At 37.9% G+C, this 16,674-nt stretch overlaps 1 protein-coding gene across 36 annotated transcripts in view; it reads left to right on the top strand.

Annotated features, from left to right (window-relative positions):
* The window catches only part of tcf7l2 (transcription factor 7 like 2), a 109,162-nt gene that overhangs the window by 72,469 nt on the left and 20,019 nt on the right, over nucleotides 1–16,674 (top strand). For 35 of the 36 annotated variants that reach the window (XM_015347528.2, XM_015347532.2, XM_015347533.2 and 32 more), the window contains one exon: nucleotides 12,315–12,447. In XM_015347528.2, the coding sequence (XP_015203014.1) occupies nucleotides 12,315–12,447 (133 nt within the window). Of the gene's footprint in view, nucleotides 1–2,786; nucleotides 3,527–12,314; nucleotides 12,448–16,674 lie in introns of those variants that run through there. The other variant, XM_015347550.2, reaches the window with a different exon arrangement.

Here is a 16,674-nt window from a genome sequence, read left to right as displayed (position 1 = left end):
GCAGTGATTAATCCTAGAGAAAAAATTGCACGGATGGTTTTCTCCCACCTTTCACTTCTTTTTGCGTGCGCGTATGCGTTTGCCTTTCCCCTTTCGTTTGAATCCAAGATCACATTTGGGACGGGTTCTTGGCGGAGGATGGACGGTGTTCAAGTTTTGCCACGTTAGGGCAACTTCTGTAGAAGGGGCTCAAGTATTTTTATGTCCGCCAAGCTGCAGAAAGCAAGTCCTGGCTTTTATTCATTCAACTTGTCTGAGAAAGAAATACGGACACAAAAGGGGGCTAAACAGGAGATATAATGATGAGCAGGGAAAGATGTATGGTATTGTGAATTTTCCCAACAAGCGTGATAATTCTGTGAATGGGACGGTGCTTGAGCATCCTTTCCTTGGAAGACCTGATGTTGCTGCGTGCCTGTCTCAGCTTTTGTTATCGTCTCCTGAAATCTGGTGGAGGCTGCTGTAGGTAGGGTGCTGCCCTCCAGTGGATTAGTCAATGACAGTGTGATGTGCATCTTGTAGGCTGTCTGCTACAGCAAGTGGCAGCATGCTTGTTTTAACCAAGAACCGAGAAGCATCCCAAATAGAGCTGTTGTAAATGGTAAGCTAAGCTTTTTTTTTTGGTTGTTAGTTTTTTTTTCTTCATATCTTTTCCAAGCCTAGTGAGAACAGCTGAATTAAAAACATATATTTATATATTAGTTTCTAAATTTATGAGAATATTTAGTTTTGATATTTTATCTGATCTGTTTCACTTCTGGTTAATTAGTACCAGTTTGTGGTTTGTTAATGTACTGTCTGCATGGTCATCTTTTCTCTGGTTAAATAATATATTTTCTGTTTTCCCTGAAGTAGTCTTGAGACTTTTCAAAGGGTAAAGGGTTTCTTTTTCTTGGAAAATGGCGCTAAACTTTTTAATGTTCAATTTAAGAATGTAGTTTCAGCTTTTGAAATGCAACTCTTGTGCCTTTTGTTATTTGGGCAGTTCGCATGGCAATTCACATTTTCCTCCTATAATCTGATGCTTTTTTTTTTTGTTTCTCTGGGTATTTCTTTGCTGCACCGATACTTTGAAACTCTTTTTTCTTTTTTAAAAGAAATTCAGTTTCTCTTAGATTTGCTGTATTTCAAATGAGGAAAGCAACCAATTTGAGAATTTCACACAAAAAGAAATCATTTCTTAGACTTGTTCATGTTCTGGTTTTCCCCCTTCGTTTAGTTACTGTAATATGCTGGCCAGGAAGTACTTCCGTGTTTCTTTGGACTCTGATAGATACAATGAACAAGGTTCGTCTTCAGGCTGAACAGGCTGACTTTTGGCAGGTGTGTTTCTTTGTACTTTGCTACTGGCCGCTTCTCTGGTTAGTTCAAAGTTACGTGAACGAACGGCTCTGAATGGAGCTCCCGTCTGCATAGTTCAACCTGGCTGTCTCTTTTTCAGACACTTATCCCTTTTTTTTCTGCTCAGTTACTTCCTCGTGTTTAGAAAAGCCCAGGAGAAGGCTTTCCTCACTGAAACTGCCCATCCCGTTGGCCACACTATTAGCACTTCATTGTTGCTAAATGATTGGGAACTGTCCATCACCGGCAAGCGAACTAGCAGTTTACTTAAGAAATTGCACGTGTGACAAAAGCAGCCGCTGGAGTGTGGTGGTGGCTGTGAATAGAGGGAGGGAAGGCAATTAGCCGCTACGTTGTTGGGGCTTTTTACTTGTCAAACTGGAGTCTTGTAGCTTTTGTTATTGGCATGTAAAGGAAATTCTCAGGGTTTTGTTTTGGTATTAAGGGCCTAAAGATTGCTGGCTGACGCTTTGCACGCGAAGGCCAGATAAGTGCAGGGAACAGAAAAAAAAGACTAAAAAAACCCCAGAAATGTTGCTTTAGTTTGTTTTTCCTCTTTGCATTGCCACCCCCAAACCCTTTTACGTTATTTTTTTTCATTTTTTTTTTCTGAATGTTTTTGTCTTGCAGTTCTCTTAAAAAAAAATGAAAAGCCAAATGAAAACCACGTTAAGACTCAAATGTTCTCCTTGGAGCTTCAAAAGTTTGTGTGGGAAATATGAATGCTTCTCTCAGGAGTATTGAAAGTGGATTTGAAAAGAAAAAGAATTGTTTCAGAGGAGATAGCGATTATTTTATTTTTTCTGGTCCTTTGTTTACTGAATTGAATCAAAAAACCACGCAGTTAATAAAAATGACTTCTGTTTCACAGCTGATTTCACTTAGCAAAGTTGTCTTGTTTTGGGAAAGCTTTGTCAGTAGAAATTACATGCTCATTTTCAGCAAATCATATTTACCTTTTGAAATCGATACTATTATTTGATGATGAATAATTGAGTGTGCATCTCCTTTCTCTATAAATGCCTGTGTTTTTGAAGAAAAAAAGGCTATATTTCTAGCAATTGGCTGTTATTTTGAAAGCTCTTAATGTGTGGCAGCATGGGAAGGGATAAAAAGCTTTTAGCATGAACGTCGGGGGTATTAGTTCAAGTACAATAAACCAAAAATAAAAGAAACAGCAGTAGGTAAATAAAAGCACAACCCCAAATGCCGACCCACGTTAAGCAAGGGGGAAAAAAGCCGCAGTTGCATTGTCTGGTAGAGGTCAGTCTGAGTTAAGTGCGAAATTCTTTTTTTTTTTTTCATCTATTCGTTCTCATTCTGAAAAACAAGAGCCAGTTGTAAGACCCCACGTAGGTGTCACATCCATGTCAAAGTGACAAGAGAAAAATACCTTTCTCACGACACTCCTTCCCCAGGAAATGCGTTCTGAGCACATTGACAGCCTTGCAGATAAGTGACTTGCTACACTTTGCTGATCTTGCTCTCTTTATGGACGCTGTTGTCTTTTTTTTTCCCTTTGTCTTTTTCTGTTCCAGTCGCCTTGCTTGCTTGCACCTTGTTGTAGCCTTCGAACTGTCAGCCCAAAGGCACCGCAAAGCCCACACAAGTCGGTGTCTTATACCTGGCTGGGAGAAAATACTCCTACTTTTATTTTTCTTTTGTTTTGTTGTTTAGTGCTACACTGCCCTAATACAAGCAGCTGAGGTTTTTTTTTTTCCGGTTACCCTTCCAAACTTCTCCACCTTGAGCGGAACCGCACCAGAATTGAGATGCGTCTTGAGCCCAGGATGTCGGAGGATTCTGTGCGTTCGCGAAAGGCCAGGCCACAAAACTGGAGACCTCTTGATCTTGAGAGACAACTTTTTTAGTACTTTGAGCCAAAAAAGAAAAAGATAAACAAAAGAGAGAAAAGGTGGTGTGTGTGTGTTGAGGGGGGGGAGGTTGAGAGACAAAAGCTGTGTGGGGAAGAAGGGAAAAAGAAAGGAAAAAAGCCCACTCGGCATCTAGTCAGCGAGGAAAAAGTTCTTAAGGTTAAGAGACAAGAGCAGACAAAGCGGTTATGTACCCGAGGGATGCTGTCTTAGTGGGAATGGAAGAGCTGAGTAGCAAAGGAGGAGCGCTTGCCTCTGGCTTCTCTTTACTTCAGCAGATCGGCTGCTGGCATCTCAATCTCAATTGCTGGGTGAGTAGCAGGTTTTTTGTTACCTCTCTTCTGTGACCGTTGAACTTCGTATCAGATGGTTTATACTCGTGAATACCAGTGATATAAAAGTGGACAGCACGGGAGGTGACCTTCTATCAACTGCTTTAAAGTAGCTTGAAAGATCTGGACAGTTTTTTTTTTCCTTCCCTTTTTTCTTTAAGTTGATCTGCCTCTGTGCTACAGTGCGATGTGTGGTAGGATGTCGATTTTTGGGGGGTGGGGTGGGGGGGTGTATTGCAGATAGTGCATATATACATATATTTTAATTTTTAATTGATTGTTAAAAAAGGTGGCTGTGCTAGGAGGAACACTTGCATGAAGTAGTTAGATGTTTTGATATCGGGGAAACAATTTAGTTTTTTTTTCTCAGCATCTATTACAGTATATTATTCTTAAGGAGGACCCCCACACGCCTGACAAAGGAAAACATTATTGCGTTACTTTAATATTATTCAAATCAGCCATTATTTATTTTAATCACTTTTTCTTTTTTAACATACAAGTTAAAAAGAAAACATCCTGGATAAAGATCTGCCTTCTTGTTCTTGCCAGATGTGACACTCGTTTTCTGTTTGTTTTTTTCACTTTTCCCACAAAAATTATTTCCCACTTCCAGTGCATATTTTTTGCTTTCGACAGTCTGCACAATTTCAAGCTAAAATGTTTAAAATCTTCAAGTTAAAATCTGTATCTGCATAAGAGAAATATGTGGATTTAGATGAACCTTTGTAGAATTCAAAATTTAAACTTATTTTTTGGAATATAAATGCAAACTATGAAACTGATTGTATTTTAGAGTGAATTTAAAAGCAAACAAAAAACGAAGCTCTGCTGCATCATGTAATTTTTCTTTTCCTATTCCATCCCTTCTGAAGCTTTGCGGCAGGAAATGTGCTCAAAGAGCTTGTCCCACCTTCATGTACAGTATCTAAAATTACGCCAATGTTTAGATCGCACTGCCCTTTGTGTCTGTCAGTTTCTTTTATTGTAAACAAGCCTGAGTGAAATCTTGGAAAGAACCCGAAGACATTGCACTCTTGAGTGAAACCTCAATCTTGAGGTTGAGCCATTTAGCTTTAGGGTCTGGTGATGCAGTTTAACTAACACCTTCCATTCTTAGATGTCTGAGTGCCTGTGTTAAGGTTTCATCCATGTGTACATCACACACTGTACAAAGTATCATCATGTTCTATCAGATCATACCCTCTGAAAACAGTTAACGTCCCTGTCCTTTTAGTCTTTCCGAAATGAGAACTACGCTGATGTTTTTCTGTCTCTTATGGAGCAGAAAAAAACTGTGCGCTCACAAATAATGTTGCAGAATATAATACATTTTTGTTTTCTGTTAACTTTCATTTATTTGTTCTGCATTAGTTTAATTGGAAACAATGAAAGACAAAATTTCAGGGATTATTTCAGCAAGCGGCAATACAAAAATAGGTTTTGGAACTTTTCTTTATTGTTTTAGCTTTTACAAAGAAAACAGTAATACATGCCAATAAAATGGAAGACTTTGGCCCAGAAATTTTGAAATCACTCCTCTGATCACAGAAACAAGCTTGTCATTACAATAAAGTGAATAGATTAACTTTTAAATATACTCTTCTCCCTAGAGCAAAGAGCTCCCTGATTTTCTTTTTTTTTTCCAAATAGAAATAATGATTGGAACTGAAATGATTTGTTAGAAACGGGGCTCATTGTGAAACTCTGTCTTTACAGAATTCAACCACCAGCAAGATCTGTACTCTACATTTGCATACAGAAGTGCACCAACTTATCATCAAACCTCAGGTTTTATCATTTACTGAGGTTTGCACACAAACAATGGTTGATTTGTACCACGGAAGTTCATCTTGCATAAAACTAATTCAAAACTAAAAGGGTTGTGACATTACATTAGAAGTTTGTTTGGGGTTATTAGAATATGAAAGTATGACCCCTCTCCTGCTCCTCAAATGACATTAAGGACTGCTGTACTTGCGATACTGTTTCTATCAAATTTGTACAGAAGACAAACACAGGTCTTTTAAAAGGTTTTGGGATTTTTTGCCATTTGTCAAAATGTATGCGACTTTTCTTCATTTTATATTAATTTAACCTGTGGCAAATTAGATTCAGTTTTTTTTATTCATTTGCAATAGTTTTATTCTCTGTATGTGTGTCTTACATATGGAGATATTATGGATCCTGTGAAAAGACATTTTTTAATCATCTCAATTAATGTCAGTTTTTATATATTGTATATTGAGTGTGGCAGATAAAAACTAAATTTAATCAATAAGGTTTTAAAAATTATTTTATAGAGCATTTGAGGTATCAGGTTATAACATATTTGTGCTGTGTTTCTGTGTTAAAATTTAAACACATTTTTATCTGGATTTCTCTTATTATTTGCTGTTATTTTAGTGAGTTTCTTCTGGCGTGGGCGCGCCAAGGAAGTCAAATATTACATGGTGTTATTTGTCAATTTTGTATATATATTTTGGATGTATATTCGGTTTGATCTTCCCTACAAACAGTTGAAAAATAAAATTAAAAAGGCAATTACTTTTGAAAAAAATTTGACTGCGACACTGGAATTTCACAAGGCCTTGCAGCTAAAATTTTGCCCGGGGCTTTTTTCCAGCAAAGTTTCCAATTTGATGGCTGATCACTTGCAGGTTTTGTGGCGATGACATCACTGTTTCATGACCTGATTATCTCCACGTGCTCCGTCTCTCCCCCCTATTTTGTCCTGTGATGCTCTGCATAAGTAAATTGAAGTAATTGAGCCTAACAATTACGAGGCCTAACGTGGAAATATTCATGCATGGTCTTGCAGGAGGCCGTTTGTTGAAGGTTAGTTACTCATGAGAACAGTCCATATGGGGGAAAGCAGGCCTGTATTATTTCATTCATCAAATCTTTTTGTGTTGGTATTTATTTCTGGTAAATGTGGCTTAAACACGCAAATTTTAAAGATCCTTATTTAGAAATACTGCCAGTTTTATGGTTTAACAAAAATGAGCTTCAGGTCGAAAGCTTTTTAACTCCTGACGCTTAAAGTAACAATAATTCTACTTTCTTTATTAAACTGATTTTGATAACACCAAGGAAAGTTGAGAAATATCGTTCTGGTTGCCTTGAACATTGCTCAGTATTGTATATAATCTGCCTTTTGGAAAGACATATGGTGCGAGTGGGGGACGCTGGGAGTATTATGGTCATGGATTTCTCTCCCTTGAATGCACTAACACACACACGGATATACACCACATATGCGATTTCTGCATTTTGTCAGAATGAATACTTGGATGTAAGCCCCTGGCGCTGCTGTTTATCGGTTCACATGTTTGGCAGCTTTCTGCTCGCGCTGGAATTTGTCAACCTGAGAACCCCTATCCATCACTGGCCTGTCAGGTCACTTCCTCCCTGAACCATCTCGTGTACACAATACAGCTCATTAGAGATGGGGAGCAGTGGTGACATATCATCATATCATGATATAAAGCACGGAGATACGCACTGACCCTGAGGGTACCGGAGGTCACAACCTTCATATTTAGTGTTTAAATTGCTCAGTGAGGTGCCACAAAGCATAAATGAAAAGGGAACTTCTATGGTTCTGTTTAATATTGCGTTTCTAAAGGCATATTTTCTCTGTATTCAGACATTTTTCGGCTTTCCTTACTTTAGTTCAGAGTGGGACAATGTAGACCAACAAGTTAGCAGTGTTTTTAATAAACCCTAATTAATTAATTTTCTTTTTTTTCCCGTTTCCCTAAAGTACCCAAAACATGTAAATACATTAATGCAACATGCAGGTTTTTAATGTCGGGACTATTATTTAATGCAGCAATAATCATTGTTTACTGCACAGACCAGAAGAAAAAGGTGTTATTGCTATGTCTGTCACTACTGCTGCAATCAGGAATAAAGGTGCTTTAACCTTTTTAGGTTGACCAAGCACCGAGATGAATTAACCTCTTCATTGTCTGGCCAAACATACACTCACTTCATGATGAGAGCTCAGCTTATTGTGAGATTACAATGTGAGGGCAAGGACCCCCATGACCCAGCTTAGAAACTGTCAATTACGATTAATGAAATGACATTCTGCTTAATGGCATTACTAAAATTACAGCCACACACAGAACTTGCAGCGATTTGTGGTTTGGTGTGTCAGTGCTCAGTTTTGCGACCAAGCAGGTTGTTCATTTTTTCTAGAGCTAGAGACAGGATTCACAGTGTTCAGCAAGTCTTTCTCCAAAACTATTTACATGTTGGATTAAACAGTTTGTATCACAATGTTAAGAAGAATCCGTGTGCAGTATTGCATCACTGTAGTCACAAAATATACTCCAGATGCAGATCTGGACCCTACTAAAAACAAAAACTCCTATTTAAGGTGTTCATCATTATATCAGAATTAACATAGGTCACATTTTAGAAACTGAATGTTTCTTATAAATCATGCTTATTGTATGAAGGTTTTGTTTCTCAGTCCCAATTAGCTTTGGGGAAAAAATGGCCGTCATGCAGCTGTTGTAATTTTGAATAGGCTGACACAGGAACTACTTTACACTCAAAAAAACAACAACAACAATGCAGTATGTGTGTGGTAAGGCTTGAAGCTGGGATTCCTGAAGGGTTAGGGAGCTCAGGCCATTAGGTTGGTCTTTTCTGTTTTTAAGTTGGGGGGTGAGGGGGGTGGCTGGAAGGTATTGAGAATTCCATAGCCAGGAAGTAATCTTTTTTTTTTTACATCAAGAATGGAAATATGTGGGAGTTTTACTGGAGTGGGTTTTGTGTTTCACACAGTCCTGAGGTATTGTCTGGGGACAACATTGTATTAGCACCTCTGTCATCATTTGTGTTAAATAGTGTAAAAAAAGAAGTCCATTTTTTTTCAGAGTGAGAAGAGTTTTAGTCCGTGAAAGAAGGCCTTGTCCAAAGCAACAATGGGGCAGTTAGCGCTGGGCAGAACCTTCGACACAACTGAAGCCACATTATACTGTGAAAGAGTGCTGGGCTCTGTTTTAAGCAGGTTTTCAAAAAGTAGGGTTTAGGAAAAAATGTCTAGTCAAGTGTGAAGTCTTTTAGGGTGATTTTTTTGTGGGGGAAGATTTGGGTGAATAAAGGAATTAATTTCAAGTTTGTCCCTAAGGAAATCATTTAGATTCTTAAAACAAAAGTTTACTTCGCTCGACTAGGTTACCACATCTTCTGTGTGTACACTGTCTTCTGGTTCTAGATTTAGGAATTGTTGGGGATCTGTCCAGTTTTGTTTTGTGATTGGTTTGCAAGTTTCTAGTTGCTTTGAAATGTAGAATGTTTGTTCTTCATCTGGGAATTCACCTTTTCTATTCTAGTTGATCTGCTGGCTCTTTTTTTCATTTTTTCAGGTACATTTTTAGTAATATAGAACTGCTTCACGTGACTATTGTATGAATGCCACCAATTAGGGTTTTAATTCTGTATACAGGATTATCTGTATGCATAGATACAAAAGTGCTTTGGCAAACATTAAGATCCAGATTGTTTCATACCTTCTGTGGAACCTTAGAATTACTGTCTACAACGGGGTAACACAAGAACTTAGTGGTAAGATGTGACGTAGATTTCAAATCTGTACAGTAAGTCTTCTGAATATTAACTGCAATTCAAAGTAGGAGTAGCTTTTTGCCTGGTGTCTTGATATCTAAAGGATAAAGTAAAACCAAGAGAGCCAGCAAGCTTTCCTCTGTGCATCAATTGTTTTACTGTGCTTGTGAGCTCACAGAAGCACTGTTCAGGCCCCGTCTGCAGCCTGGCTGGAGAGAATGTGCATGGGTTAGGGGGTGGCATTACGCTGAAGAGAGGAGTGGAGGGAAGCCGGGAGACCCTGTGGTCTTTATTTAGTTTCCACTGTCTCTGATAATAGCCTCCGAGGTGAATAGCAGGCTTTCATTCCTCTTGGTTTCCCTTCGTACAATTCAGGGCTAGCAGGCAGGAGAAAAAGATGTGGTCCATTGCAGGGGTACAAGTGCTCAGTAAGGCTTGGGCTTGCCACATTCCACACCGTGAATGTTTTGATGGTGGGGGAGGGGGGGGTTGTTTTGTGTTGCTAGCTTGTGGATCTTGATTAAGTGCTCTTCAGGGGTCACAGTGTAGCAGTAGAGAGGCAGAGGGAACATGGTAGGGTAGAATTGACTGTATCTACCCATAGCGAAGCATATACCAAGCCTTCCCTTTTCATTCTATATTGTAGTACAGCACTGAGGAGCAGTATGATACACTCTCCCCTGACCTGTTGTTTGGCGGTTGCTTTTTGGATTTCTTAATTTGGTATCTCAGGATCAGATTTGTCACTGAATAAAAAAGATAAGGCAATAACTGGAAAAAAACAGGGGATTACAAAATGTACGTATTTATATACTCGGTCCGGTCCTCATGAACTAGGGCTATTAAAATCTTTTCTTCCCAAGAGAAAATGAACGAGAAATACTTGTGTGCAGTGTATACTTAGCTTATAGTGGCAGTGTGTTGCTCAAAAGAAAAATAAACTGTGCAACTAGATATTGTTTATCTAACCTTATTTTAAAAGGCACATAAACCGTTAGGGAGCTGGGTTGTAAATCATTGCTTGGATACTTGCGTATTGCAGGTCGCTGACTTGTTAAAAAAAATGCACATACAGTATATATACTAGATGGCCTTTTGGATGGTTTCTGAATAGAAAACCTGACAAAAGAACTAATTTAAATGGTTTACTAAAGCTTTCAAAAGGGGGGAATTGACAACATTCTTTCACATCATTACCAGAGGAGAACAGGCAGCGTTGTGCTGCCAGCACTCACACTTAGTGGCTGACTTGTCAGGCATGTTTGACAGCTGTCAAAGCTTCTTTTATTCTTGACTGGATTTCAAGACGGGCTAAAATAGGGAAACACCTTGATTTTTTTTCCTTTCCTCTTTTCTATAGACTTTTTAGGTTTTCACATTTAAATTCCTCTTCAAGATACCAGGTACCCCCAAAACAGGGGTTTCATTTTGCCAGAAGTCTTAATATTGGAATGTAGTAACTGTTATATGTGGTGTATTTTTTTTGTAGCTTTTTTAAAGAGCTGCTGTTGCTGATGTATCACACACATGCAGATGGGTGTCATTCGATTCTGTCACTGGGTGGTTTCCATGATCCATGTTTACTGCCCGGAGAAGCAAGTCCGTTGGCAAATGTCTGTTCATTCTCTCACAGATTGAGAGATTTAAATGGAGTAGTTCTTCTCTAGAGGTTAATCTGTCAGAAACTAGATGGGCTGCAGAAAAAGGTGGTCAGTGTAATCTACGTTCTTGGTAGTTTTTTGCAAAGAGAGGGACTCTGCTTACTGTATTTCAACATTATATAGGCCATCAGCCTTTGTTTTCCATACCTAGGAAATGGTTGAGGAATGTGGGACAATAGGCAATAGATGTATAACATTTTCTGGTGGCGCTATTTAGTTTGTTTGCTGCAGTTCAATTGTTCTTAAACATGACCATTTTAAACAATTGATCGATACAAACTTCATATACCTATATTTATGTTACTTATGCCATGCTGTTCATAATGAAATGAAGCGGAAAATTCAATGCTTTCAGAATCAGTCCTCCCTTCTCTTTTGGTGATCTACACAATGAAGGGGGATGCTACACAGATTATTTTCCAAGACAACAGCTATCCTTGTTTCAAAGCTGTTTCAGTCAAAAACTGACAAGAAATTTTGCAGTTAGGAGCTCTTGAGTCCTTGACAAGGCATTGTGCTTGAAATTACCATTCAATGGCCAAAGAAGACAAAAAAAAACTTTTATTATGTACAGCATATCTTTTCAACCGACTCTTCAAATGTAGCTACCATTTTAATGCTGTTTAGACATTTGCTGTGATTCTGATTAGGAACTGCCAGTCTTAGCTTGAGCTTGTAGAGATAAAAGAAAATAAAGACACTTTCTGAAATGAAACCCGACTCTAATCCATCCATCACCTACTCCTGGCCTTTTTAATCCATGCCGTGGCCTAATCTGGTTAAATTTCCTTACTGCAGAGCTTCAGTCAAAGTCCTCTGCTGGGAATATAGGAATCTTGCAGTTGTATAAAGCCGTGTTATGGTTCAGTACTCCCTGTTAAACCGTAATCTTAGATAATTGAAAAAGGCCTTTGCCACTTATCAACACAAAGAGTAGATTACATTGCTGAGACCAATTTAGCAAATGTTGAAATTATATTTTCTTTTATAATGCAGGCCAGGGAGGTGATTGCTTAAGAGGTGTAGCAAATCTGCACATTGAATCGCAAAACTGAACTCATCCTTTATTTTTTTTTCCTTACATTGGTCAGAGCTCAGTTTGCGTTTCACACCTCACGCTTCTCTACGGTTGAGTAAGAGCATTCTGGCTGAAGAAACCTTGTCTTGTATACAGCATTATTTTATTATTTTCATTGATTGCAAGTGATTTAACTGGGCTACATTATTTGCAAGCGTATGTCCTAAACGTTGCCAAGCAGGCAGATCTCCGACTGCTGCTGGAGAATATATGGCAATCTCGCACTTGGTTCTAACTGTTTTTTTGCAAGCTTCCTACAATTTTAGCCACATTTTTTTCATTTTGAAAACGGTGTATATGATTAGTGCGGTCAGGTGGCTCAGGATCACAGTTTTCTTTTCTCTGCTCACAATCTGCAGTGCCCCTGCCCATTTGTTTAATCTGTAGTGCTTGCGCCAGTGGCTGAAGCCTTCACAGCTGATCTTGTTTCTCCCCTCTCTTGCAGTCTAACAAAGTGCCCGTAGTGCAGCACCCTCATCATGTGCATCCGCTCACGCCCCTGATCACGTACAGCAATGAACACTTTACGCCAGGGAACCCTCCTCCCCACTTACAGACCGACGTGGATCCCAAAACAGGTAAGGGCAGGAATGGTGGTCGTCCAAGAGCTGGGAACTGGCTCCACGAAACACCACACGTGTCGGGTACCACCTTAGAAGTTAAACATGGATTCGTTTTTGTTAACTGACGTGTGTTCAGCAGCTCTGGGCAACACCTTTAAACTTAAGCGGGTTTAAAGGAACAGAAAGGCGCTTTATGCAACTTGGCCACAGGAATCTACAGAGTAGCAATGGGGGATTGTGTCATTGGGAGTTCTCATTATCCAAAATAAATTGGCCCAGAGCTGTTCGCAGAAATCCGAGGTAAAGTCCAAGGGAAAATGTCTTGATGGGGGCATCTCTGTGGAAAGTGTTCTCTCATAGCTCCTGATGGTCTGAAAAGATGTAATTGCAAAGTTTTTTTTTTTATGTAGCATAATATGATGGAATCAATCTGTCTGTTCTCCTATTGCAAGCAAACTCTCATGATGAACCTTTATTTTCAGTGGTTAAAAGGCATATTTGAGTGGTAGGACTGCCTGCATATCTTTGGAAAGTAATTAAAAATATGCCCAAGGATGATTATCCTTAGAGGTTATTCACTCTGGATGCATTTCAGACAAACTCAAGTTTAGTTTGAAGCAGTGCTTCGATTCTTCATACTTCTTTTACTGTACAGAGGTTTGGAAGAGGGCAGACATTTGTTGGAGACTCGGCTGGCTCCTGGTATTTAATTGAACAAGGCGAGTTAGTTTACAGTGACAACCTGGAGACCCCGTTTACACAGCCGGCTGTTTTCTTGAGCAATTTGAATGAAGTACCTTGCTCAAGGGTACCACAGCAGCATCCTACCTGGGTTTGGAAGCAAAGATCCTCCCATTCAGAATTCAGAGCCCTAAATACTGCTCCACACTGCTGCCTAACCTGCTGCATTAAGTTTCTTTTATCCCAGATATTTACATAATTAGTTACATTAAATGTATTGTTGCGTAAGATACAGTTGTGATGCAAGAGAAGACCTCTTCTTTTTCTTTGTTTTGTTTCTTTTTCTCAAGCACTCCTTGAGTTCTAACAACTGTTATTCATTGCAACCTTTGGTTTAGAGTGTTTATTATTATTACACAGTATATTTAAAAAATCATACAATCTTGTAATTATACAGTGCTACATCTCTATTCAATTGAAAATAATATCTGTATAGATATTTCATTCTTCTAATACTAGACATCGCCATCAACTATAACTGCACTTTAAAGGACTGACTTGACAAAGCCCACAGTAGTAGCTCTGATGTTAAGAGAAAAGCAGTCCACTTTATTTTGTAAGTAGAAGAATTTTAGTATTTTTAACTGGAAAACAGAAATGACCAAAGGTAAGTTTAAAAGGCTTCTGCATGAAAATTGAAATTGATTGGCAAATTAATTGGATTGAAATTGTTGCATTCTATTAGTTTTCTTCAGTCTGGTTGTTGTATTGTCTCCTATTCTGTCCATTTCATTTTTCTTGACATTGCCGTGTTGACACATTTGCTGTAGTGCTAGGAAAATGGTTCTTGAAATGTTATCATAAAATGTGTTTCTTATATTTTCAAAAGAAAAGAGTTCCTTCTTTAATACACATTCAGGTTTATAAAGTTAGCCTTACCCACTTTGTACAGAAACTACCTCTTCAAGGTGGACACATTACAGTTTAGTAGCAACCGGACCTCATTGATCACATTGAACTCAGAATGAAAAAAATGCCTAAAGGCCGGACATTAAGAAAGACATAATTGCAGAATTTTTATGGCTGTTGATTTTTCTTAAATGATTTATCAAGGGATCTGACATGCTTATCATTTAATTCAGAAATACTGTGAATTTTCATAATTAATTTTCTGGAACAAGATGTAAGTTTCTTATAAAGGTTTTTATTTATGTTTTCTTCTAGTGTGTAAAATAGCACTGTTGATGACATAAAACATGCAATATTTGTCATCTTGTAATAGGCTATCATCTGTGAACAGAATGTTTTTTGAGTGTCGTATTCTTTGGATTGATCTCTTTTTTTTTTAACTCCACAAATTACAATTCACAAGTTTGAGGGCTTTACACCTACTGCTAGATGGAGTACTCTTATAGCTCAGATGGAAATTACGTTTCGAAAGCAGTATTAAAATAACGCTTTTGAAATATTTAAATATGTAATTACAATGTGCTCCAGATTCAGATTAAATTACATTAAAGAAAACAAAACCAACGTTTTGCCACAATTTGAGAGCAGAAACCAAATACTTATGCGTTTCCACTATTTTACTTATTAACAACTATGAAAGTGTTGTTATTCTGTTAATAAAAAACTGAGATATTATTGATCTTGTATCGCAATATCTTTGGTTGTCAGAGTCAGTATGTTTGGTTTCTCAGGAGAATTCCCTGGTTTCACAGTCTTTCTCCAAGAATGAATTTGCCTTTTAACTGCCCCGTATATGCAAAATTCCAGTGCTTCCAAAACCTTTCGACCAAGAGTTTTACTGAACTCATCTAGACTTAAAGGCATATTAGCTATCAGACCTTGCAGTTAAAATGCAAATGGACAGAGATGACAAAGGTGAACTCAGGTCTTGTTTGACTGAAGTCTTGCTGTAACTTTTTAAGAGCTCAGTTGTTCTTTTATCCCTTCTGCATTCAAGTTAAAAAATGTTCTAACATTTGTATGCCACTTTTTATGGCAAAGGATCTCCAGGGAATGTTACATATAGGAGGAGTTCAGCAAAAATTAGGGTGATGCACTTTTCTCCAGTATCTGATCAGGTGGTAAACAATTATCTCACCAGCTGAGTTTTTGAGAAAGCCTAAATTTCAGTTTCTTATACTTGCTCACTTTCTTAGTTGCAAAATATTTGGTAATTATTTTTTAATGATGACTCTGAAATAGGTTTCTCCAAGGTTCTCTCAAGTTGGTATATAGCTTAATTTGATGCTGTGAGGGTACACTTAGCAGAAGAGTATATTTTGAATTAAAGCAGTGCTGCTTAAGGTTTTTAGTGTTATAAAGATCAGCAGTATTTCAAGACTGTTGTGAGTTGAAGATCGCTTATTTTCATCATTATTGAGTCACAGTCTCTTCTTGTTTCTCTTGGACAATACGTTATTTGCATGAACTGTAATAAACTTAACACCAAACTTGTTTTGCGACTTTTCTATCCCATATATTTTGACTTGTTGATTATTGTACGTAATTCAATTTGTGCAGTTTTGATTTTCATTGGTTTTAATATTGTTGTTGTTGGTCCTGTCCTTTTATCATAACCAAGTATCATGAAGGAGCAGTAATGACTTAGGGTCTGTTGAATGGCATGGTTAATGGCATGGCTAAATTGAGCATAAGCTTTAATTAATGAGAAGAGGTAAAACTGAAGTGTGAAATTACAGTTGAGTGGTTTTCAGGTACAACATGCTAGAACAGGTTATTCATTACAGTTACAGGTGGTGTGAGGGTTTTGTGTCGACATATATAAAGATACCTTGTATTTATTATTTCCAAGGTACTACAGAAGGTTGGATATCTTCCTGTATCTGAAGACATATCTAATCCATTTATGTCTAGAGAAGTACCTTAGTCTGTGTTTCTTGAATCTTTTTTCATGTATAATTAAATTTAAGAAACTTCTCATACAACTGATTAATATACTTCAGTAAATCAGTTTGGCGTATTTTGTTTACCTAGAAAGTAACTTGACTTCATGGAGTAATTTCCTGCTCCTAAGTGTTAATTGCCCATGGTTTACTACCTTACATGGTTAATTGTTGGGTTTTTTTACACTGCAGTGATGATGGTTCTGAAAACATGCGTTTGAAAATAAGCATTTAAGTACAAAGTCTGTAGGTGGAGCACAGATCTACTTCTAACATATCATTTTGTTACCTTCTGGCCAAAAGAAGGTTTACTGGAAATCTTGGACAGTTTAATCAGTTGTGGAAAATTCCTGCAGAGAATTGTTTTCTCAAGCCTGCTAGAGAGAGCAGGGACATTTCAAAGCAAGGCTTAACGGTCATATCACCAGAGCTTCGGTACCTTGTACAGTACATTAGTGTCTCAGTTTTCAACAGGTCTGCCAATATTGTCCTTTCTTGATTTACATTACGTACAGTGTTAGAATAGAAATAGTTTATGTATTCATGGTTTTATCTTTAACTCAAAGCCCTTTAGCCTCATATTACCCAACTTCCATTTTAAGATGCATATCCACCCTGTAGGATAACTATAGGATATAATCATCTGGTG

Source organism: Lepisosteus oculatus, chromosome 4 (genome assembly GCF_040954835.1).
Source record: "Lepisosteus oculatus isolate fLepOcu1 chromosome 4, fLepOcu1.hap2, whole genome shotgun sequence".
NCBI lineage: Eukaryota > Metazoa > Chordata > Actinopteri > Semionotiformes > Lepisosteidae > Lepisosteus > Lepisosteus oculatus.
The sequence above is the reverse complement of the archived record's forward strand: the minus strand, read 5'-3'. Positions and strand labels throughout refer to the sequence as shown.